The sequence below is a fragment of the Anopheles arabiensis genome, chromosome 2 (genome assembly GCF_016920715.1).
Source record: "Anopheles arabiensis isolate DONGOLA chromosome 2, AaraD3, whole genome shotgun sequence".
Taxonomy (NCBI): domain Eukaryota; kingdom Metazoa; phylum Arthropoda; class Insecta; order Diptera; family Culicidae; genus Anopheles; species Anopheles arabiensis.
This window is the reverse complement of record NC_053517.1, coordinates 18113300-18139518: the sequence shown is the minus strand read 5'-3', so window position 1 is coordinate 18139518 and position 26219 is coordinate 18113300. Positions and strand designations below refer to the sequence as shown.

Genomic DNA, 26219 nt, shown 5'->3' with positions numbered 1-26219 from the left:
GCATGTGGGTGTGCCTGTTGTTATTATTTTATTATAATCTTATTATTTAAAGCAACAAATCGTAAACAGTTACAAAAATTGGTAACAACATGTCGTAAGAATCGTTAGGTGCAAGAATAAATAATTAGTGAGAAAAATCTACACGTTTAAACTTTGTGTGCTCTGGGTAGGTGGGTCATACGAGTTATTGTTATAGAATGTTGCACATAAAAATAGTGATATCCCGCTTGCATTAGTTCTCTCCTACCAAAAGCACCGTGTTCATTTCAAATGCGATATTCTGATCGGAGATCGGAAAACTTATCCACAATTCAGTACACTCTGAGTGCAAATATTGCAAACGAAAACGCGCGAGTCTAAGGCAAATAAGCATGGGGACGAGGGAAAACTAAGTAAGATTTGAAAAAATATCTTTCAAATATCGAAAAAATAAAAGAAGTAAACCCATGTGTACACGGTGCATCGTGTTAGCAACACAGAGCGGAATAAACAAAGACGTAGAGGATGAATGTTCTCGAAGAAAAGAAAAACAGACCGAGAAAAACGACTAAAAAAAACAACATACGTAGAGCAACTAGCAGACATTAGCTCGTGAAATCAATGAACAAAACCTAAAAACAGAAACAAAACACTAAAACAAAAGTACGAACTTTGCATCAGCGCAAGTATCGATCGAATATAGCTTTCGGGCGAACAGTTCGCACCGATCCCAATGCCACAACGCAAATTCGGAAAAGTAAACCTTCAACGTACAAATGTTCAAACGTAGTTTGCAAACTATACATTTGCACCCTCCCGGGAGGGAGCGTATATTAGGCGTAGCGGCAAAACAGGCAAGACAACTGACGAAACAACTGAACAAACTTGAGACCAACGAAAAGTGACACCAAACGGATTCGAACCGAAAACGCATTGCTAGAGCAAGATTGCAGCAATCGAAGACAACATACGTAACTAAAACGAGTAAGTAAAGGGGCACGAGAAGCGCAATCGAACCCTTTAGAAAGAATCATTCATATAAATTGAGAAAACAACACAAACAAAACGGGAGAAGATAATAGCATAGTGAAAGGTGTGAATAGTAGAGAAAGATGGAGAAGACCAAAGGTGAGCTAAAATCGGTTATCGGCTCAAAAACGAAAACGAATCTAAACGCTGTTTTAATTGTGTTTGTTTTGCTTGTTCTAGTAGCTTTCATCTGTTTGGCATTTCTTTTCGTTTTTATGCTTAAGACAGCAAATGAATAAAAATAAACTGTTGCTATTATTCCCACATGGAGCAGGATTTTTGTTTTCGCTTTTTTTTAATAATGCTGTTTTCTTTTTGTCTGTTTGCTTGTATTTTTTGTTTTGTTTTTTTTTTTAATTCTTTTTTTTGTTAGTTACCTTTCAGAGATCTTTTCCGAAACACACCTTCATGGTAGGGCGCAACATGGGAATGCGTGCAGTAACAGGCATATATTGTCGAGGTATTAGTACGAAATCGGAACAATAGTTTATGGTAATGGGGTATGTATAGTTTGTAAGGCTTGGGGTTGGTTACTGGTTCTGGTGTTTTGTGTGTCTGTTCTTTTCAATCCAACTAAAACTATAATTTTCAAAAAAAAGGTATAACAAACAAAACAGATGCTTTCGAATGGATGATTCTGTTTCTGCATGGAATGGGGTTGGTGTTGCTGCTTAACGGTTAAGGAAGTGAGCCGAGACAACAGTGTTGGATGTGTTTCCTGTGTAAATTTTGCAAACCAAAACCAGCACAGCCTATCCAATGAAAGGGCGGTGCATTTGCACACTGACACTCAGCAGATTGCATCTGAATGAATCAAACCCTATCACTATACACAGTTCAAGGAGACAGTAAACAAAGACAAAACGTATAAACAAAAACGGTAGAAATTAAAGGAACACAGTAAAACATTGGTACAAAACTCAAAACTTCAGTAACAAAATTGAAAAAAAAACGAAACAAAACAAAATAACGCTCTAGTAATTTTGATAAAAAGCCAATTTTTAAAACTCAAACTATGAGTTACACACACACACTCTCTTCTCCCTAAACGGAATATGAATTTTGTTATAAAAAAAAACTAACAACATTAAAGCTTTAATAAACGTAAAGTTAAAAAAAATAAATCAACCTCACGTTCCCAATAAATCAATCAGCAGTCAATACAACACGCAAACACACACACACACACACACACACACACACACATAGTATAAATACACGTACAGTGATCTAGCGAGACGAACGGATGATAATTCATAACGGACATCATAATTGGCAGTACCACTCGCAACACAACACAACTAATGAAAAATGCTTAAATTGTATGATTTGAAGTGTCTATCTTTGACGCAAATAGAGAATAAGCATTGAGTAAGCCAGTTCTTCAGTTGAGCTGTTCTTCAGTTACGTGTTTTCATCCAATAAAACAAAAAAACACCCAGCTCCAGCCATAGGACTGACCGAATTTCAACGAACAAACAACTAGCGTGTAATCTGTTGTATTTCATGCTTTTTAAATTTGAAAAAAAATGCAGAACAATGTCCACAGGACTAAACGATGGTAAAATGAAAAGAAAAGTTATAGGAAACAAAATGAAACTACTATTTCTTCCGTTCGGACCATCACGCAACGGATCAATAACGGAAAACGATACATCAGACAAGGACTCCCTCCCCCTTTTGCTGTGCTACCAGTACCGTATCATGCTTGACTCTTGGAGATGGCTTTAGTGTGGCAGTTATCGAGGAGCATGAGGACATGACAGCATGGCTTTGATTGAGCAGAGCTTGCCGCCCATAATTGTCAGCTAGCACATGACAGCATCGGCATTATGGCGAGCTTGGTATTGGTGGCGTGTTATCGATTTTGATAGAAATATATCAACAACGGAAAGAATGATGCGCGCTGCTGATACAGTCAAAACATGGAAAACGAATGAAAACTACAGATACCTCTATATATCTATCTATATATATGACAAATTCGTTAATCAAGGTATCAACCAGTCGTTAGAGTAAATTGTTTGCTAATAATAGAGAGAGTGAGATACGGTAGCAAAATCTGTCGCATAGAGCAAGCAACAGGCGTACATACCGGTGATGGAGCACAACAGTCGTAGGGTGGGCGCGCTGCCAGAGTATTGATTGATCATCCCCTGGCTGTGGGCCCTCGGTGCCGGCATACTCAGCGTGATTGCCTTGTGGAATTTACGGCGCCTCGGTTCCACCGTTACGACCGGCGAGACGGCCACCCCGCGGCCCAGCAGCTTCGCCGTCAGGTCCGGATCGATCGGTTGAGCCTGCCGATGGTGTCGGGAGCATAGAACAGAAGGTTATGGAATTAGAACCAATGCCATTTACTTGTGCAACCGTGGACGTGAAGTGGACGCTGGAAGTGATTAAGTAGGAGGATCAGATAGCATTAAACGACCTACTACCTACTGGCTGGTTAGGGCTAGTTGTATCTCATCGTTACCAAAGAAAGATAGAAATTTTGATAGAATTAAGATAGGATTATACTAGTGTGTACTACTACACAAGCAAACCGAGCGCAGTGTATGGGGCTCTTGCATCGTCTGTCTCTCTCTCGCTCTCTAACAATCTGAAAATAATTTTCATCCGAACATGCTTTATCACACTAGTCACGCCGTAACTAACCTGAGGGGTGGGCAGCAGCAGCCGCGCGCAGCGATCAAACGCATTCTCATGTATCTTACCTCTACTTCTCAGTCCAGGGTCCACTTCACATAACAATGTTAACCAAAAAGTATAAAAAACCATCCGGAAGCCACCAAATCCGACGGAAACGTTCTCTGTGATGCTGTGCATAGGTAACGGGCGCACAGCACAAAACCTCGATACGTTGAAAATAAAGCAAAAACCCGTCTTGAAGCACATACAAACAATAGAAGCAAGGCGCAAATGCTGTGTTTTGTTTTTGGTCGTTTGTTTTCTGTTGTTGTTGTTGTTTTTGGTCTAAATTCGAGTCCGTTTCGTAGAGACACGTGCGTTAGCAAATGGCTGTAGCTCAGACAATCTTGCGACAAAAGCTGTACAAAATCATACATACAAACAAGCAAATGATAAACAAAAACCCTTGGTAAATATCGGTCGTACATCGCACATACAGCGTGATACCACATGGCACAACAAAATCTGCTTAATATAAAACATCTTTTTTACGCTTTTAACAAAACAGCACAGCGCATAAATCTACACAGCATTCGCTGCTCGTTCTATCCTTCCTCTTCCTAAACTGCCGATGCGTTGCATTCGTTTCACATCTTGCCAAAACATCGGCCCTCTTTATAAGCCTAAGTAAAGCGGTAGCATAACAATAACCATCGTCGCATCACAGCAACATTCCTGCCAGTGATTTACATTGTGTACCGGGGGTACGACACATCGATCAATATTGAATCAGTCTCAGAGCTGTTGGTTTGTTTGTTTGTTTCCAATCTCGTCAACTCCCTTTTCCAGGTTTGCTGCTTTGCCATCGCAATACGGACGAAAGTGTGTACGGTGTTGTTTGCGCACGAGCGACTGATGAGCATGTCGAGGATGCCCAATAAATTTAGTACATTGCTTGTGACAGAGTTTGCTAATCTGTTTGCCTTACTACTACTACAAAAAGTGATGATTCGAATTTACACGAATCCACGGACATTAAATTTGGAAAATTTCTTTCATTTCACTCTTACTTCTTGCGTGATGTGGTTTGTGCCAACTTGAGCATTATAACTTTGTTTAGCTTTCTTTTCTTCTCCTTTTTTGTCTGCCTCTCTGTACTGAGCCAAAGTCATATTATTCGCACAGTTATGAGTGATAAAAAAAAACAACGAAACCAATAACACAAAGTAACAAAAATAAACAGGAAATCCAAACGAACAACAACAAAAGATGGTCCTTCAAAACTTCAATAATTGGTCGATGTTGCGTTTGCCACCCTGCCTCTAAGGTTTGTGTTAGATATTTATGCTTTACATTACACCTCTAGCCGCGTGTACCATCATCGTTCGCGAGCTTTTCCGATCGTTTGGTGACACCGATAAAACACATAACACAAGCAAGAAATGAAACAATTTAATTTGCAATGCACCAAACGGGCCGTTTGGTATTTCGTTTTCATCACATGAACTAAATTTATTGGGCACTCAAATCGTGTGTGTGTGTGTTGTGTCAAATACTACTGTTTTCGGTTATGGGTTATGTATGGGGCGCTACATCGTAGTCGCAGTACCTTTCATTGCCAGACATCGCTAATCTGCAGTTTAAAGTTTTCCTTGTTGTTTAGTGTTTTCAACAAACAGTTCGACAGTACATTGTATTGGATCGTATTGCAAGAGTTATCATAAAAGTTTAAATGCGTTAGCGTTACGTTTCATTTTCACACGAATTATGTTTCGTTTACCTCCCATGCTTACTAATCTTTTGCCATTCGTCCGAAGCAACTCTTCCATTTCTCTTTCACTCTCTCGCTCTCCCTTTTAGTGTTTGCATCATTTAGTCATAAGTTAAGTAATAAATTGTAAAAAATAATAATCAAACTGTACTACCTTTTACGGCCATCTTCATTAGAAGCGTTCACTTGAGAGATCTTTCGTTTCGTTTGTGTCCAGCGTGAGATGCACGGCGCACGAATCTCAATTCAACAGTCACCTTTGGCAGCACTTCGAATACTTCAATGTGTGTACAGTAGCTTGCTTACCCACCGTAGTGAATTAATGTTAGACCAGGTAAAATGGTTATCTTCTAATATTAAAATGAAACATTCTTCTCGTTTTCGATAAATTCTTATGCCTTCGTTCTGTAAATGGAACAGAATAAACATGGTTAATGTTTCCTTTGGATGCTATCTCCTCGGCTGATTGTTCACTTTCGTGTATAATTAGGTAGATCGAGCAAAAGTTTTAATTTAAATTTGGCAACAAATTTAAGCAAAACTTTTCTTTTTTATGGTAGAAGGCGTGATTCATACAAATCTAACCGTAGTTGCGCTATGTGTGCACGACACTTTTAGAATGCATTTCTTTGATTACTTCAATGGAAATAAGTTTTTTTATCGATAGGCATGGTAAGTCTGCATTGTTTGCTTATATATTGTCGGGATAACAAATAGTGTGTTGCAAGTATCTGTGCATCGAATCTAATTGTACCATTTTGCTTTTTGCAGAGCTTTTTTTTTTTTGTTTTTCGTTGCATTACAATTCGAACATGTGAATATGTTTTAGCACTAACTTTCATTACAGGGTTTCCCACGATTTATTGGTCAGTTCCCATGATTTATTGGTGCGTTCCCACGATTTTTTGGTCGTATCCTATAGATTTTTGGTTCGTTCCCATATTTTATTGGTATTTTCCAATTGGATATCAATACTATTGGACCAACAAATTCTGGGAAACGACCAAAAAATCGTGGGAACGCACAAAAAAAAAATGGGAACCCACCAAAAATTCATGGGAACCAACCAATAAATCGTGGGAAACCCTGTAATTGCGCGACTAAATGAGAACCAGTGTTGTCAAATGCTGCAAGTTATGAAGCAAGTTAAGTCGTTTGTGATACATTTATGTAGAGAAACTGAGCTAGTTTTTCGATTGATTCGTTAGTTGTAACGTTATTTGAAATAGTGAGAGAAATACTTTGGTTTTCATACTGTGTTGCTTTTTGATCGCTTCCAGCACCAGTGAATCTTGTTAGGAATGACCGTCCGGTCACTATCAGAGTAGTTGGTGCACAGCAATGTTCATAGTTAATGTTCAGCGCCACGTAACAGCGAATACGGATTGTAAATTATTCAATACCTAATGGCAAACTGAGCCCTCAGCCCAGAACCCCAATGGCGGTAGCACCATAACATAATGTTCCGGTCCGACATTTGGTTTCGCCAATGGATGTGTTTTGCAAGGCTTAATTAATCATTAAAAACTACACCAAACGATAATGTCGATAAGAAGCAACTACTACACAATAAAGAGTCCGAGTTTTCAACATATAAACAAAGGTTACATGCAATTAATGTTTGATTTCATAAACAGGTGACGCGCGTTGACTAGCATTGGTGAACAGAAGAGAAAGTCGCGTTTGAGCAAACTGTTTCGAAGTGAGGTGAAAAAACAGCGTAGACAAAAAAGAAAGAAAGAAAAAGGAATGGAAGCAACCGTGAGCATTCCCCTGGGCTACCACGTTTCGCACCTGGGCGCTTAGAGTATCATGTATCATATGTTGTAAAACATTTGTCGCCATTTTCGTCACATGTAAGCACGGAGCAGCAAGCGAGCTCGCGGATCGTGCGTGGCCGGGTGCAACCGACGGCACCTTACCAGATCAATGAGAAACGTTTCTTCTTCGGCACGTGGTTGACGCTTATCTTTCGCAACTTTTCCGGCGCCACCCCTTTGCGGGGTTTGAACAGATTTACCTGTAGCCCAACTTTGATCTTCTTCGTCAGCGCGCCCTGCGGGAAAACGGCCTGCACCTGCGGCACCACCGTGCTCGACACCATGCCGCCCTCCGGTCCGATCGCGTGCACCTCCTGGCGGATGCGCGAAATCACCGCGAAGTACTGCGGGAAGTCGTACGTCACGAAGCGACAGATGCGTCCACCGCCGAGCTCGTCCAGCTGGGCCAGCTCTGTAAGCACAAGGGCAAAACCACACCGCACACGTACATTAGAGCGCTTGTCGAGGGTGTAATGTACAGCTGCCTGCCCTACCCTAGCCCTAGCATTGATACTCGCCCCTTCCCACCCCTCTCCACCTTCCCTCTATCACCGTCTCTTACCTTCGGGTTCGAAGCATTCGTTCAGCACGTCGTGGATGATCTCGTCCGACATGTCGATGTTGTGCTCGCGCCAAGTCTCCCCATTGTCGGAGCGCAGGATAACGATTTCGCGCTCCTTGCCGCGCAGCGAGGCGAAGTGGGGCACCTCCATGATGACCGGGCCCAAGAACTTCGCCCCGACCGGGCCGAGCTCGAGCACGCGGCTCGCCAGCGCCTCGCCCTCCATCAGCGGCGGCGGATGCATGGTGCGCTGTGGCTTCACGTAGCGGCACGTGATGCGCGTGGGCTGTGCGGCCGACCGGGCCGGTACGATGATGCGCACGCCACTGTGGCGGCAGCCCCGCATGGCACCGCCGCGCGCATCGACCAGGAAGGAAACCAGGAAGCTAGCGAAACAGAAAGCAAACCGAGCTCATTATTAGCCAATCGAACACACATTGGTGAGTACGGAACGGAACCGAAAATTGAACGATGAACAAAATATTCGACGAACAGTCGAAAGACATTCGAGCTGCAACGAAACTTACTTCTTCCAGTGAAGCTTGCTGTAATGCCCCATTGATTGCGTCCATTCAACCACCCCGTCGTGCGAGTGTTAGATTAAAGCAAGCAGGAAAGTAGATGCAACACGGGTTAGAGGTTAGTAGCTGTTAGTAGTGTGCAACGGACTAGTCCCTCCCCTCGCGCTTACCCTACGTGCGAATGGCGCTCAATGTTGATGTTGTCGGTGAAATCGGTCGCCGAGATGCCGGACTGTACCATCGACGCGTGCTGCGGGCTGATCGAATCCTCCAGCGCCGTGGGCGGGAACTGGTGCGAATCGGTACTCTGAACCATCTTGTTAGAGTCCATTCGCTCGTCGCGCGTCACATCGATCGGCAGCGAGTCGTCCCCGAGGGACTTCATCTCATCGACCGTCAGGTAGCGGTACGGTTGATCAGACAGCACTGTATCTTCACCTGCAAAAAAGATCGGGGCGAACAGAAGCGAATGGTGAGGGTTTGTTGCACGCTGATGAGACTTTATGCTAGCTCAGCGGTCAAGCGACGAACCTCCTTCCTCTTCGGAATCGGACATAAATGTTTCGTGCATCGCTTCCGGCGCGACGACGCGATACTTCTCCTCCGATGGCGGCTGATCGGGCGTGGCCTTCGCGTCCGTCACCGATTTCAGCGAATCGAGCACACTAATGTAGCCCAGCTTTTGTGCAATCTTCAGCGATGTTTGTCCATTCTGTGACGGTAGTTGGGGCAGGAGAAGAAACAAAACAAAAACACCATTACCCGCATTACTCAAGCAGCCCTGGGTCTCCCCCGTGCCCCGACTTACATTTGTAATAGCGTTAGGGTCAGCGTTGCTCTCCAGCAAAATGTTAACAATGTGGCAGTGTCCTTGCTGCGAAGCTTGATGCAGTGGCGTGTAGCCGATGCCGGTGGAAGCGTTGACATCGACCTGCTGCTCGATCAGGTAGCGCACCATGTTCGCCTGCCCGAAGTGGGACGCGACGTGCAGCGGCGTGTAGCCCGCCTTGGTGGCGGCCTGCAGGTTCGCCCCGTGCTTGACCAGCACCTGGGCCACGCTGACCCGGTCCTCCTGCGCGCACAGATGCATCGGCGTCAGCCCGTTGCGCGCCTGGTGGTCCGGGTTGGCCTTGCTCTCCAGCAGCAGCCCGGACATCTCGGTGTGGCCCTCCTGGGCGCTCAGGTGCAGCGGCGTGAAGCCGGCCTTGCTCTCCGCATTCGCCTGCGCCTCGTACTTCAGCAGCGTGTTGGCGATGTCGATCTGGTTCTTGCGCGCCGCAATGTGCAGCGGCGTGTGCCCGTTCTTGGCGGTGGCGTGCGGGCTCGCCCCCTTCTCCAGCAGCAGCATGGCCACGTTCTGGTGGTCGTAGTGGCTGGCGACGTGCAGCGGCGTGACGCCGTTCTTGCCCTGCGCATCCACCGGTGCGCTCTTCTCTAGCAGCAGCTCGGCCACCTTCATGTGGCCGTACTTGGCGGTCAGGTGCAGCGGCGTGAAGCCCTTCTTGGTGGTCGCATCGATCTGGGCCCCGTTGTTCAGCAAAACGGCGGCAACCTGTTTTCAGGGTGGGATGGGAGGGGGAGGGGGAGAGAACATTTTGAGTGATTAAGGGTTAGTAAGCTAACACTAACTAACTGAACAAAAAAATACACCATCGCCCACCGAACTGATTCGCGTTCAGCATTGAACCGTGGGCACGGTTGGTACGGAAGTAGCCAGTAGTAGTAGTGGAACCGATGTAAAAATCGTTTTAAAAAACAATGGCAAAACACATCGGCACAGCATTCGAAAGTCAAGCGGTTATTTTGAAAACAAACAAAACGTTGTTACGCAAACAGTTAACCAACAAACTCATACCGTAACTCAGTAACTCAAACGGAAAACAAATAACAGGAAATGAAGAAATAAAACCAAACTTTAAACATAACACTACACTCGCTATACCTGCCTGCACACAAACAACAAACCTGCGTCTGCACTGACTATCATTTCATCTTTGGCATCAAACGAAAGCTCTTTCTTTACGGTCGCCTAAAGCATCAATACTCTCGACATAAAGGAAATAAAGAAATAATAATGGAAGTACGATGGTGCTTGATGGGTCGGCTGTTTCCACGTACGGGGAGGCTACTAGCGCCCCGTCGGTGGAAAAAAATCAACCCTACCATCTTAGCTTTATTCCAAAACTGTTAAAATAATGATAATAAAATAATAATAATAATAATAATAATCTTAAACATAAAACAAACAATGAAGACACTACTGCGGCTGTGCGCCGTTCGTCGTTTAGTACCTCGCTTAGCGCGGTCGTTGTGCGATTCGGTTCGGTCGATATGTAAAGTGGTCAAGCACCGTTGCAAGACTCACCAACACTATTGCTCTACTACCTGTACACACCATTGCTGGCACCTTAATGTGATATGTCGTTTAAAGCTTCTAGCTTCAAGTTCTGTAATACACGAACCCACAGAACTTCCCTGTATGACATTCCCCCTAGCACCATCTTCATGGCATGGCTCTGCCTCACCCTCTGTCCCTCGCCTTGCTGTCTCTGTCGATTAGTTCAGCCCCATTTTCTTCCTGCAGAAACCCCCCTTCCTAAATGAAATACTCCTGATGCCGTATCCAGAACAGCTGCATCAGATACACCGTGTCAATGTGATCCATAAGCTTTTTAGCAACGAGATTCTTTACCTCATCCTGGCCCTCCTTTGCCGCGATGTGCAGTGCCGTATACATGTCCTTGGTGACCGCATCGACCTGGGCACCGTGCTGGAGCAGCAGCATCACGATGTCGACGTTGCCGAGGCGCGACGCAATGTGCAGCGGCGTTTGCTGTTCGCGGGCGCGCGCATCCACCTGCGCACCGTTGCGCAGCAAAATGCGAATAATGTCGGTCTGTAAAAAAAAATGCACGGAACGAAGAGGAAGAAAAGAACATTTGCCGCCGGTTAGTAATCGCATCGCCAGCGCAACGGTAAGGACGCCGCAAACCCACCTGATTGGCTCTGGCCGCAAGATGCAACGGCGTTTCGCCGCGCACTGTCGGCACGTCCGGGCTGGCGTCGTGCTGCAGCAGATAGATGACGATGTTCATGCAGCCCATGAACGAGGCGACGTGCAGCGGCGTCAGCCCGCTCTCGGTCGTGGCGCTAATGCTGGCGCCGTGCTTCAGCAGCAGCTCCACCACCTTGATGCGGTTCTTCTTGCAGGCAATGTGGAGCGGCGTGAACCCGTTCAGGGCGCGCGCGTTCGCGTCCGCGTTCCGGTCGAGCAGCAGCTTGGCCACGCGCACGTGCCCGCAGTGGGCGGCGACGTGCAGGGCGGTCAGATAGTCGACCGTCACCTCGTCGACGGGCGCCCGGTGGTACAGCAGGATGCGGGCCGCGTCCACGTGCTCCCCCTGGGCGGCCATGTGCAGCGGCGCCAGGCCGTTCTTCGTCTTCGAGCTGATCGGGGCGCCCCGCTCGAGCAGCATGTCGACCACCTGCTCGTGCCCGGACCGGGCGGCACAGTGCAGCGGCGTCAGGCCGTCGCGCGTCTTGCTCTCGATGCTGGCGCCCTTCTCGAGCAGCAGCGCGACCATGTTAGTTTTGCCCCACTTGGCGGCGACGTGCAGCGGGCTAATGTTATGCTTGGCGGCGTAGTTCACATCCGCCCCCTTCTGGATGAGCAGATTGGCCATCGCCTCGTTGCCGTAGTGCGACGCGATGTGCAGTGGCGTAAAGCCTGACTTGGACGTTACGTCAGGGTTATGATCATTCTGGAGAGAGTGAAAGAGAGAGAGAGAGAGAAATAAGGAAAGGTTTGTTATGAGTTTCATGCCATAAAAACCCCTCTACACAAACCAGCAAATTAAAGGAAGGGCGCCACATACCTCTAGTAGCAATGTTGCCGCCTTCACGTCGTCCTTCTTCGCGGCAATGTGCAGCGCGGGCAGGCGCACCTTGCCCCTGGTGTCGCTTTCCAGCAGCACGGCCACCACCTTATCGTGCCCCTGCTGCATGGCGACGGCCAGCGGCGTGAAGCCGTCCTCGGTTGCCAGGCTCTGGTTGGCACCGTTCGACAGGAGCAGCCGGACGACCGAGTCGTGGTTTTCCTGCGCTGCCATGTACAGCGGCGTGAAGCCATTCTGCGACTGCACGTTCACCGAAGCGTTGTGCTTGATCAGCAGCTTCACCACGTCCTCCTGGCCGGCGAGCGAAGCGATGTGCAGCGCGGTATTGCCCTTCTTCGTGGCGGCATCGACCGTGGCCCCGCGGGCCAACAGTTCCGTCACCACGGCAACGTGCCCATCCTTCGACGCAAGATGCAGCGCGTTCAAGCCATTCTATTGTACGTGTGTGTGTGTGCATTAAATGTATGAAAAGACAAAACAAAATAAGAAAAACACCACATGATGAAATGAAGTTGAACACAGCACGTCAAAGCAACTTTCAAATCAAATCACTTTCTATTTCCAAACACCCCTCGAACAAATCGCTTATAGAAGCACCCGCACACGAACACACTCACAATTGTTCACACTGTTGGCGTGTAGTAGACGACGACAAAAAAAATCTCTAAAACAATCCCTGCGCATAAGTAGGCAAGTTGTTGATTCTAAATAAAACGAAACCCGTCGCCGGCACCTTCCACCGCAATCACAGTCCGCTCACTACACACAGCGCCCGCCTTGTTGCCCGATGACTTTCACTTTCACAACGAGAACTCAACATTGAACCATAACCTAACACACGCGCACACTACTACCACACCTTCCGTACACCACGACGACGCTGCTAGTCGGCTTCGCGCGTCTAGCATTTATCGGCCACCGTCCGTCCGCCCGGCGATTTGGCAAACGGTCCGCAGCAACCATACGCAGGACCAACCCGAAACGGCAAAACGCTGCCCTTGCGCACTACGATGTTCGAAAAAACGCGAATCTCAACTGTCACTTTCCCCTTGAAGCACGAGCGAACGGCGTTCCCCGGCCAGGGACATGCGCACCAAGCGCCAGCTGACGGGTGTCGAAATTCATTGCCGAAAAACTAAACTCGGTGGCGACATCTTGCGGGAAAAGGCGGCCCATCGTTTTACACCATTTTTGCACAATAAATACAACTCAAGTCCTTGCCTTCTTTCTTTTTGTTATTCACTGCAGCTACTTTGCGCTTTGAGGATACTAGTTTCTTAAAGCACGTACGAGATAGTTGAAGGGTGATGCAGGGAGCGGACAGAACCGAAGCACTGCGGTCCTATTTCACAACAGTTGAAGAAATTGTAGCCCTGTACATATGAGGTTGTACTTACCGCATTGCAAGTATTAATGTCAATATTATTTTTTAAGTGTTCCAACACTTTCTCCAGGTTGCCTGCTCTTGCAGCGCGCAAGAACGATGTGTTTCCATCAGACTGCAATGAATAAAAATGTAAAAAAAAAACACACAGTTAAAATCACAGTACAGTACTGCTTAGTGCATCTGAAAACTCAATATTTGCTCCATGTTCACTAGCATTAACTTGATGTTAATCGCAGTTGTGAAATCCCACCAGCTACAACTGCAGTGAACATGTTCGTCCTTTATCCCTTTGCACCATACCGTGCTTAGAAACTTGTTTGAGCTAAAACATTTACCGTCATGATTACGAAATAAGATGAAATTACTGTAAAACACTTTCAACTCCTTGAAGAATTATTTGCGAACGGCTCCACACACTCAATGCGCTGGATTCGCAATCATTTCACCTTGCTTCACGCAACGCTTTCAGCGAACTGATGGAACCTGCAACCAGCCAGGCCCTGCAAATGTCCTCTAGTACCCACACACACACACTAACTCACACACGAACACAAACTTGCTTAAGATGCTCGACGTATTCATCAATCTCCAACGGCTTCCAGCCAGCGAATGGAACCGTGGCACGTCCGAGATGTGCCGTCGACTGCGGTGGCTGGTGGCTTACTGGTGCCCGCACACACTCTCGTGCCCGCACACTGGCGGAGCTGGGCCTTTTCTCGCTACCAAAAAGGCACACGGAATCGATCCGTTGCCCCGATGTCATAATGCAGTATATACCTTAACCTTTTTTTCTTGCTGCTTCGTGTGGATCTACGTACCACCGGAACAGCGAGCCTACCAAATTGCCTTCGCTCTATTCGCTCGAAGATTTCGGCTGGCTCAGAAAAAATACGATAAAAAGAGAGAAACCATAACTAAATCTGCCCCGGAGCAAACATTGCTATAATGCGCTCTAACGCGTCCTAAGATTGCGCTTCCTTCAATCGGACGCCATGGAAGGACTCGCGTCATCCAGTAAGGTGGTCGTTCGGAGAGAAACTCCCTGGTGCAATGGCAGGATTGGCGGGACGAGGGTCCACACATTACCATTACATCATGCCAGCACACATGTTACGTTTGCACGGAAGTCGCTATCATCGACCGTGCTAGCCCGCCGCCAGGCTGTCTCGGGCAGGAAAACCTGCAGCTCACCTTAAGGCTAACGTGTCTGACGTGACAGACTCGACCCAAGTGGGCCGGATTTCCGACCGAGATCCAACTATGAGCCAACCAGCACCACCACGCAACTCCATTTCGTATGATAACTAACACCGACCAACCAACCAAGCTGCCAAAGGTCATTCGTACACGGAAAATGGAATCATACTGTATGGCACCCCGCACAGCCCAGCAGCTGTGTCAGCAGGATCAAATCTTTATTGCGACACATAAAAGTGGCAAAGTAGCTAAGGGGCACACACTATTGATCCTCCCGAGAAAAAAAAATAAATGAAGCATGACTGTACGGCAACACTACTTGGCAAGGATTTGGAGGACATTTGCTATCCACGGCTCACGTTTTTCACCTAGTCTTTTTCTCGCATCTCTTGCAGCTTTTGAAACATTATTCATTGGCGAGCAAGTTGTTGGTGTGGCCAGCAGCAAAAACGCAGCACACTGACAAATGAGCCAAATTACGTGTGCACTTTTTTATTAGGCAAACAGGGCTTTCGAATTGAAGTTAGTCGAAGCTATAGTCGTTTGGCACTTGGCCAAAAATATTCTCCAAAAGGCTAATGAACAAATGGAATGGCAGTTGTTTGACAATGTTTTTGTGTGTGTGTTTTTATTGAGCATTCAGATTCATCTGGCGTTTTTTTCCGTCCTTTGGTGCCGTTTGTTTGAAACGACAGTATCTGCTGATTAATAAATACAAATGCATTTTCTGGACAAACTCCAACGGAAGAATGCGTTTGTTAGATTGATCTGCTTTGGGCAATCTCTGAACAAAGTTTCTGCACAAAAAAAGTATCTCTTTTGGAAAAGTTTGCACAACAATTCGCCTCGGGACAAAAAGTAGCAGTACCAGAAATGGTGCCTTCAGTGCGACACGGATGCTTGAAGCGGATTCTTCTGATGTTTTATTGTAGTTGAAATTATTATCGTGAGGAACGTTGTATTGAAATCTCGTAGATTCATTTGCTGAACTACTATGCCTCAATTAAGCCTGGACAATTGAGATGTGTTATACAGTTGTTATATTATTCTAAACTATTATAGTTTATGTAAACTTTGAAATAAGGTACAAATTGTCTCTTGATAGAAACGGTATGAGCATTATGACAGTTCCCGAACAATCCTGAAATCATTAACCATACCCGCGAGCTCCAAATGTTCTTGAAGCAGTTTAAGGAAAGGACAAATATCGATTTTCATCATTTTGTTTTATCTCGATAAACCTCGGCAACAGCAAAACTAAAGCCACTCGTGCCCAAAACTTGTATCCTGCAAATGTCACACCAACTATAACTGCCATCAATTACAGGGTTATTGATTGCAACAAAGCCGAGGAATTACGGTCCATTAGGTAATACATGCTCGGCACCCATCTTTACACCGGGGGGTGTAGCAACACCGTCAACCCGGCCCGGCCATGAAAGCGACCGCACCCAAACAGTGCGAGGGCTCGCAACCCAAACAATACGCAAAGCCTTCAATCAAAAAAGCCTTGCCAGCGGGGTTCGGTGGTGTCTCGGTTACCAAAGGTTAGACGACGACGAACGATTGCGCGAATGTCAAATTACCATATCGTTAGAGGGCAATTTCAACACCCGCTCACACGCCCACATACGGACCCATGTGATGGATGGGCTGTAGCGACATGTCCTGCCGAAAGGTTGCAGTAGCAAAGGCTTCGAGTTTTGGAGTCCATGGAGTCCATTTTTGGCCGCATTTTCATTCGTTGGGGGAGCAAAAAATCTCACAGATTTGAGACGGTTAGGGTCATCGTGCAAAGGCTGTATGGTTTTTTGCTCTCACTTTGAATTCGTATAATCGATAGTACGGTAGCTTGCGAGTGTGGCAAACACAGGCCTACAAATAAACGTAGCGCTTCGAAAGAGGGTTTTGACTAAATTACTCAAAATACCCAAACGAAGGCTTCTGCTCGACCGAACGAACTGTGGAGCAAAGAAAAAGTCCTTGAAGTTTTGACATTCCGTGTGCAATGCGCGCGAGAGTCTGCCATTTTGGAGTTTGGCTCTAAATGGCACAAAACGGAACTTCGCCCCCCCCCCCTCCTCCCTCCTCTCCTCCCAACCGACCCACGAAAGCATGTATGGGTGTGTGTATCCTGAGCCCCGTCACGTGTGACACTGTGTGCGTGCCAGTTCCGGTCGTCCTGGTCAGACTGTTTTGTGTGTACGGCACAAACCTGCTAGGGTGGTAGTTGTGCACACAGCAAAACTCCACCGCCCAGCAGAGCACTGTTGGCTGGCTTTTGCAATGCTGCTGCTGCTGCTGCTCCATTTATTTCCGGTATGCGCTGCGGCTGTGGTTCCACGTTTGTGCAAGTCCAGCACGGCGGAACGGAGAGAGCCGTGTACGGTGTTGTGCCGGACAACATGTCATGCCGCCGTCGCGCATACATTTACCAAAGGGTGGCACCCTAAGGGCAATCTACCATCAGCCCACCCCTGACTCGTGCGTTCCTTGTTTCACCGTGCGAGATGTGGTTTTCCCCCGATATCCTTTCTGCTCTGCACAGGAGGAGCATGCTGCATCTTTGTCTTGCCCAGGTTCGTCGTCTCTTTCGCTTTTCTTCGACTCTCTCATCTCTATCTCTCCGTTGCTTTACTCCCTTTAGCTTTCGCTCTTTCTCGTTCTAGCAGGTGTGTACGCTCACCATCCCGCTAGCAGTACGTATAAACATACACACAAACATACATCACTACTACCACCACAGAAACGCGTGCCGACAACGACGACCATGACAGAATATCGATCGCTCTGCGGCATCGATGGCTTAATTCCTGGGAGAAAATTTTCGCTTTCTTCTGTTTGCTGTTTTCTTATTTTGCTTGCAATTTTTTCCTCCCCATACATTCGATCAAACGGATATTTTGTGCTGCTGGACGGAATGACTAAAAATACTAGAATTGAGGAAAATAACTTCCCTCGCCCGAAAGCGACCACTTACCTGTGTCCCATTTTCGGTGACCATTGCAAAACAGGTCCCTCGGTTCGTGCAATTAAACTAGAGCCGCGGTTTGCAAACCTTTGTCGCTGCACGGTGCTCTGTGCAGTGTCCTTTCCCGCATACACACCCTCCCCGCTGTACACGAACCAGTGAGTCCACCCGGGTCGAAGGTGGCCGTTTCCTTTAAATTAATCCTACTGTGCCGATTGGGGACACTGGGGCAGTTGGGTACGGGACTGGCCACTGCTTGAGCACACAATCACGTACACGCACACACACACACACACAGTCACGCGAATACCCTTGCTAGGTACGCAAACGGGCCCTTACGGTAAGTCCGTACTGGGTGCCACTGTTGAACTTGCTACCACTAAGCAAACCAGCGGTTCGACCGATTGCATAATCTGTCCAGCACGCCCGGAATGTGGAGCAAGCTGTGGTTGCTGTGTGTAATTGGGTAATAAACGACTTGCACTAGAAACGCGAGCGCTGCTTCGCTAGCTTTGATTTTTCAACTGATTTTTTTCTCTCTTTTTTCACTATGGCTATCTTAAACTACAGCTACTGTAGCCGCACCGAACACCCGGGATGGGAGAAAAAGTACAGAATTTTGTTAGAATATCAAGCAAATTCTATGAAAATCCCAACCACGGAGACGAGAGACTAAATTCCTGCCAGTCTGCCGAAGCAGCCACCATCAAAATGGCCGCAAATTTTCACTCTACTCTTCCCTCTCTACCACCCGGGACCACCCCTCTTGCTTGCTCGGCCCAAACTGGTAAAGCGGAAGGAGAAAGGACAAGGAAGGATATCTGCACTGGGAAAAAAAGGACTTGCCTTGGCAAAAAAAAAGGAAAAATGTTCCGCAGAAAAGAAATTCCGCACGGGTTTTCGGAGGAAGAGAAAACGGAAACAAATTCCTTTTCTTTGCACCGGATGTGCAGAGAAACCTTTCCGTTTTAGTGTCAGAACAAATCCTTATCCTTTAATGCTTCTTCCTTCTCTTTCTGCTGGCTACTTTGCAGTGTTGTGCTGCTGCGGCAGTAAGGGCGAGCGCAACAGAACTATCGCTAGCTATCACGCTCTATCTATTATTCTATTGCGCTCTCTCTCTCTTCTTCGCTCTACACTTCCTATAGTGCCTACACACACTGAGGAGCAGGGGGAGAAGAATCTCCTGTTTCAGAAAAAGGGGTTTTCTTAAGTTCACACAATTTGGTCACGCTTATCCGACGGTTACTGTTCGACTGAATGAAAATCCTTCCGAGCAGCACAGGATATAGCGAGCATTTCTCCACCCCGAAGGACACGAACAGGCACCGGGGCCAGGCGCCTGCGCGCCCGACCGGTGGCTACATGTTCGAACGCGACGCTGGAGACCATCACACACACCCCTATTTTCGAGGAGCGTTCGAACTTCGAAAATGACACTTGCACACACACACACACCCCTTTTCACCCGCAGTTTGAAGGACACCGTTCCCGCGCCCACGAGCTGCTGTTGTGCGGCCGGCGTTTTCTGCACCTGACAGAACGTAAACAGATTGCTGACACGCATCACAAACACAGGCACACACACACACTTTGCGCCCCCGGGACTGTCGAACCCACAACTACACGCGCACTAGTGACTTCTCGCAATCGGACACAAGTGCGCATCCTGGCCGACGCACGTGCTCACGGTGCGGGACGAACCGTGCACAGTGTAGGGGTGCACTTTTTCTATGCATTTCACACGCGCACACACACACAGACATTCACGCGCGTGTTCACATCCCCATCCCGGTCGGTCACGGGTGAGCGTGTTTGGTTTTTGTTTTTGCACCCCATCTTAATCGGCCGTCGTCAACACGGGGCCGGTGATTTAGGGGTTCGTGTTTTGTTTTGTTTTGTTTTATTTCTCCCCCTCGGTTCCTTTCTTGCAACACACACACACGCAGCAAATCCGAAAAACGCAGCCACAAGCGAAACGTACCGCAGCGGCAATAAAATGGGCGAGACAGGAGGGGAGTGGGAGGGTGTGTGTGCTGCGCAAGTAATGACCAAAAATGTGCGATTCATACTGCAAGAAGGGTGGTGGTGCTGCAGTGCCGATGCCGAGGTGACATCATCATCATCATCATCGACACTGCCGGAGCCATGGTTTCTGCTAAGGCAAGGACTTGGTGGATGGTCTGATTCGTCATTCGTCCGTCATTCGAATCGGAACAATAAAACGCAGGACTCGGATCCGCGTGTGCAGCGTGTGTGCTGTGCTTCATTTGTTTTGCACCATTCTCTGCTCTGCACACTGCAGCGACTTCGACTAACGAAGGTACTTAACTCGATGCACACGCTAATTGAGGTGCTGTTTGTGTTGGTTCTATTGATTTTAATTTAGTATCGGTGGAATGGTAAAATCAGTGTGTGATCAAGCGTTACAAAAATACAGGCTAATTCCAAGAGCAATAACGTTCATTACAAGTTTAGTTCGAAAATACGGCTTACATTTTTAATGTGAACACTTTACAGCAAATATCATTTGATCGCAAATCAAGGGTATGTTGTTTTTTTTTTATATGACGCATAATAAACACTAGGGCGCCAGTCCAGAACAACTTTTCGACTTATCCGCTAGTAATGAAGTTCTGGAAACCCTCACCGATCGGCTGGTTGTTACGCCATAAAGGAATTTAGTATGTACAGACTAAACACTATTTCCCAAGCTAGGTTAAAACTATTCTCAAAATTACTTTGCTATAGCCCGCTTTACTGATATCTCAGTTAAAATTGTACAATTGCCGACAATGGCATCTTTACAAATAACCGAAAATACAGTTATCTTTACCTTTTAGCTGAATCTAAGAAGTTGGTTTGCCAAGCTCGTACTTAAACAATGCTATCATCGTTCTCACATATCAAAATGACCGAGATATTGGTTTAAATTTTGTGTTTTGTGTGCCGAGACTCGGTAATCGATTTGTCATCCGTCTTGTTGTTCACATCGTGCATTGATTACTGATGCCTTTAAATTGTGAAACTTCATGCATATTTTCTTTAGGATAGAGGAAGTATTAGAGAAACTCGCCACTGTAACTATCAGTTTTGAAGTTGATTTGTTGAAGCAACTTTGTATTTAAAAAAAAAAAAATATTCAAAACTACAGTTTCCGCTAGTTTGCGCGACCCCGACTACTCTAGCTCGTCCGGTTCGCTTAGATGAGCTAAGAAGGGCTAATCATAATCACTTCATATGATACGAAATGTCCTACTTTTTAATACTCTATTCTGAAGAAACAGTTATCGATCGAAACAGATTCCTATCCTTTCGCAATAGAAAACATAACAATGCCAAAACGTTTGCCAAAACTGTCTTCATTTTAGAGTAGCGTTTTGTTCCACCCACCGTTAAATATCACACACAAAAGTCCCAAACAAACACATACAAACAGATCTGCTAAAATGAGTAGGAAAACCTTGACCTCTAGCCCGTCTTCTTATACAATGAAATACGACTGCCACAAGGCTCTATCCTGTATCCTTGCGCCACAAAACATCATCAGCATCGCCGCATAAAATAGCTGAGAAAGCGGCCTTCGCTCCCGCAAGGCATATTCGTCAGGAACGGTCCCTGGAGACACATTGGCCAGCGGCGTTTGGCATCATTATTTACGCCCAGCCCAGATCCTAGTAGCACCAGCAGCAGCAGTGTGTGCGTAAGGTTAGCGATAATGGAGTGCCAAATAATTTTGCGAACTGAAGGCATCGTACGGACGACAGCCATTTCATTTAGCCCCAAAATCTTACGATGAGGTGACAAGATGAATTTAGTGTTTTATATTATTTTGTGTTTGGGTTTCTTCTTTAAGCATGTACTGAAGCAATGTTGAAGATATCAAATATTCGAGTTCGAAATAGGTTATTAGTAAGGTTGCAGCGTGCTATCCTTATTCTACATTTATAAATGGTTTCTACATCATCTTGACAAAACGTCTTCGATTACATGACTTTTCAGTATCAGACAAAACTACCTCGTAATCGTTGAATTACCTTTTCTAAGCGCTGGTCAACATTCACTCAATAAACAACACAGTATTTATTAGCATTTTGCCACTTGTAAGAAACAATCACACTAAATTCGGCATTTCTGTTTCCATCTTGCACTGATAAGCATTCCTGTTGGGCATGGGTTGGATATAGCAATAACAAAAATCCCCCTGCTGACCTTTTTGACACACATACACACACACTCTCTAAACATTCCTCTCGGTCCATCCTTCCGTTCCTGCTTTCCTCCGTTCAATCTAGTTCGTAGTTGAAGGGCCTACCCTTCAACGCTTTCGAGCGCAAGCACACTCGAGCTGTACGCTTGCCACCCAGCAGGAACTCCTACCCAAGTCAAGCGCAACATAAATAGCACTTCAGGGTGAATACAAACGCAAAACTGGCCCCAAACATGATCCCAATCCCGTCCCGTCGCGACCTCGTATCTCGTATCCTGCTTCCCTGTCTCAAGGCTATGCCGCTCGCGTACAACCCCATATAAATAACCCCCAAATAAATGTGTGCTTGGCTGAAATGTTAGGCCGAGTTCAAAATCGGTTCGATGTGGTAGCGGGTACATTATAAAGCAGATATAACTCATAAAAATAACGCTGAAACTTACGCCAAGGCTTTGTAGTGATGGAAAGCGCTTCTTGAGTGTCAGCATGATGGTTGATCCTTCGTAGGCCACTTAGTTTTAACAACAACAGCTTTCACTGGCACCGTTTGAGAACACTTTCAAGAAAAGGACGCACACTTCAAACACAGCTCACTTAAAGAGGGACTTAAAGCACTTTGGTGTAACAATCACACGGTTAAAGATTAAAGGGCAAATTTCACTCCCAAGGACACATGCTTTTCCCTTCTGTTCCAGCCAAGATACGTAACGTACAGTTTAATGCACACACTACAGACAAAAGGGCTCACATTCAATCATTTACGGCGCGAATAATCACTACTGCTTACAGCTGTCCACACGCGAATGAAACGTCTCGGCCGCGTGTTACTCTGGCGGATGAACGTGCGATCGTGCGGCCCTCCCATACGCGATCGTTGGAAAACGTCAGCATGCCAAGACGTGACCGTGTCACGGTTCTATGATGCGTGTGTTTGTTGTGCAGAAACGCCAACGTAAAGAGTAGTTCATGAAAACCATGTGTGTGTACGTGGATGTATGTGTATGGCTACACGAGTCTAATAAAACCAAATCACCGGACGAAGATTACGTTCTTTCATTTTCTCTCTCTCTCTCGTTCTCTTTATCTATCTCTCTCTCCCTCTATTTTTCTCTCTCATCGGTGGGATAGGTAGACGGTAAAGCGACGAAGATTTTCATCATACCGCGGCGTGCCGTTGATGTACATTTTGCCAACTTGCTTTGCGTACACAAATATACAACACTTTTTCCTCGGAACGCCGTACGGAAATGAACCCTAGACCATCAACGTGCAATAGGCCTGAGCAGATGACCAGAGTGGTCTGGGGCGGTAAGAGACAGCTAAAAATAGCTAGGACTGCAGTGAAAACGGTACAAGTCGAAGGAAAATAGAAGAGAGCGCGCGACGGAGAGGGAGACCATATTCTCAAAATGATGAGCAACAGGTCTTTGAAGCTAATGAAATATTGAAAATTGGTCCAACGTATTGGTAAGGCTGATGGAAAACCATAAATAACTGTGCGCGCCTCAAGTTAAGATGGTGCTCGTAATTGCTTTACGGTAGATACCGATCCGTTGCTCTATTTATTATTACTTTTTTACCCTAATGCCTAGACCAGCGGTCGGCAATCTTTGCGAGCGAAAGAGCTAAATTCTACAAAAGAGTTTGTAAAGTTTCACGTGAAGAGCCAGATACATCAAGAGCATAAATGCCAAATAGATAAACCAAGCAAAGAGTCGCATGCGGCTCGCGAGCTATAGTTTGGCGATCGCTGGCCTAGGCAGACTACCACGAATATCGACGTCATGAGGACGTTTGAAACATGGCTGACTGTGTTTTGTAAACGCTGCTGGCTTGTTGTGTCTGCGAATGCGTGATCCTCGGCCAAATATCGTTTACGGAAAGATCACGTTTTCTAGCTGTTAGGAAATAGCGTGCACGTCTAGTGTTATTTTGTATTTAGGATGGTAAACTAAACATTTGATGTATATTTTTATCTTAAAGGTTAATACATTTTTATTAAAATTTATAATTCAAAATAAACAAAAATACACATATACTGATTAAGCGAAAGAGTATTTCAACAATTTCGCAACGGATTTATATTACTTTCTATCAAATTAAACTCTCTTAGTCATTGTTATTATCATTCCTCAATAGTTGGACACAATAATTTGAGCAAAATATTGGAAAATACCATAAAAGATCTATTTACTGTGGCAACGTTGGAAGAATTTAATTTCCCTATCGTAAGATGTATAAATATCCCCTAGAGTTTCAGCGTAAGTGTAACTTAAATCGGTTTAAGTGATACTAAACGAAAATCGGGAAACTGAAGCCTTAAATCATTAGGCAAATTAAGAAATACATAAACAAGGTGCTGCAAACTAAACGGCCTTCCCTCTCTTCATTTCACCATCCCTGTCTTCTCTCTCACCGAGCAATTATTCTCACTTAAAACAGGTCAAAATGTCCATCATCATCAAACACACTGGTGAAAAGCGGGCTCATAAAAACAGCACCCCACCATACACACGCCAGACACCTTCACAGCATCGTTCTCACTCTGGGCACCATGATCACCCACGGCAAGGATGCGAAGGTTTGGGTACGATGGACACAAAACCACCACCCTAGCACCTACGGTGACTCCTCTACACTCGCTGTAATTACGTTTTGCAACTGTCCCAACAGCACATCCCAAACGCGCATAAATATCAATCCCACCGTACGCCAGGCCACTAAACGCGATCGCACCTACACAGCACCGCGTAAATGCACTTAGCAACCGGCCCGAAAGGATTCGGAGGCCCAGTTGTGGATAGTGTAGCTTTGTTTTCTTCCTTTCGTTTAGCCTTTTTTATCACTTTTACTTCGCTTTCTAACGCGTCCCGCAGACACAGCTCGTTGGAAAAAAGGAAGCGAACTTTACTACGCTTCTTACAAATTAGTTCCGAAGAATAATCGGGCAGCAAGGCTAGACGACAGCATGATGTGTACACAAAAAAAAGAACAAAAAAGAAAAGAACGAGTTTTTTCCGTCCTGGCGAAAGCAACGTAGTAAGCAGGCAGATGATGCGCCTTCGCTCTAAGCCAATGTCGAGGTCAAAGACCAATAAACAGTTTAACCCACGACGGGATGGAACCATTTATGTAAAAGCCCATCATGTTGTGTTTGTCTGCACACTCGCCTGCACCTTCGCTCTGTGCGTTGGCCGTGCGATGATCTTTCTCTTTGGTGTGAGCCGATTCGACCCGTGAACGATGGGAAGAAATATTTTGCACACTCACAACACTCGCAAGATGATGACGCCGATAAGAACCGAAGGGAGAAAACCCATCCGCTGGCACAAAACCATAAAAGGGTAAGTGTTTTGGGGGAGTCCTGTGCGTGGCACTATGGGTCGAGTGAGGTGATCGTACCTTCTGTCCGAAAGGTGGCTCTGTTTAACCGTCCCAACCGGAACCGGGGCCCAGAGCTTGTGCTGTTTTATGCTCTTACTAAAACGTTTCGTCCGTAGGGTTTTGTGCTGCTTTTAGAAGCTGAGAATATTAATATCCCACCATCTCCGCTTCAACATTAATATTTAAAGAGCCTGTGTCTAGCTCGAACGTCACAGAGCTATATTCAGAACACGGGTTTGTTTGATGCTACATTTTTACATACACACTGTCCACCTGGCTCAACGTGTTTCGTTCTGGTAACATCAGATTGCCTGTTGCATTAACAGTTTGGCTAGATTTATGTTCAACCCGGCCATCAGCCTCCGGAACAGACTTCAGTCCATCGCAACACACTGTCGCCAGAACTGTCAACGGAACACAATCCAATAAAAGCCGATCATCGATCCAATCAAATTCACTTTTGTTTGCTTTTGCCCTCCAGCATATTTCGCTAACAATGTTAGCCGTAGCACTCGTCGCAAATAGACATTCTTTTGCCACCAGATACACTCGCTCGCTTGCTGCAACAAGCAGCCCGTAGGGATTGTTGATTTAGCAACGGCTTTTCATAATAATCTTTCACACTCCGTTCCCTTTTCCCAGCGCACAAACCGAGTATTGCCCCGAACGGAACACACAGAACGTGATGACGAAACGAGGGAAAACTACTCACTGTCACACGGTCGTCATACTGACCCGGGCGATGTGCGCCTCTCTACCCGTGAACATACACACACACACAATCGTGCTACCGTCCGATTCACGAATTAAATTTTGCGCTATTTTTGGCACCGAGCAAAGGAGAAAAAGAAACCCGCTCAC

General features: G+C 46.2%; 1 protein-coding gene across 24 annotated transcripts in view; it reads right to left on the bottom strand.

Moving 5' to 3' along the window:
• Window positions 1-26219, bottom strand: part of LOC120908528 (ankyrin-3) — a 123688-nt gene that overhangs the window by 80766 nt on the left and 16703 nt on the right. For 4 of the 24 annotated variants that reach the window (XM_040319620.1, XM_040319623.1, XM_040319641.1 and 1 more), the window contains exons 3-14: window positions 13607-13708; window positions 12189-12641; window positions 11310-12074; window positions 11006-11209; window positions 9122-9865; window positions 8845-9025; window positions 8484-8751; window positions 8320-8337; window positions 7793-8178; window positions 7431-7642; window positions 3104-3308; window positions 1386-1412 (exon numbers count right to left, since the gene is read on the bottom strand). In XM_040319620.1, coding sequence (XP_040175554.1) covers window positions 1386-1412; window positions 3104-3308; window positions 7431-7642; window positions 7793-8178; window positions 8320-8337; window positions 8484-8751; window positions 8845-9025; window positions 9122-9865; window positions 11006-11209; window positions 11310-12074; window positions 12189-12641; window positions 13607-13708 — 3565 coding nt within the window. The other 20 variants (XM_040319627.1, XM_040319634.1, XM_040319629.1 and 17 more) reach the window with 20 other exon arrangements.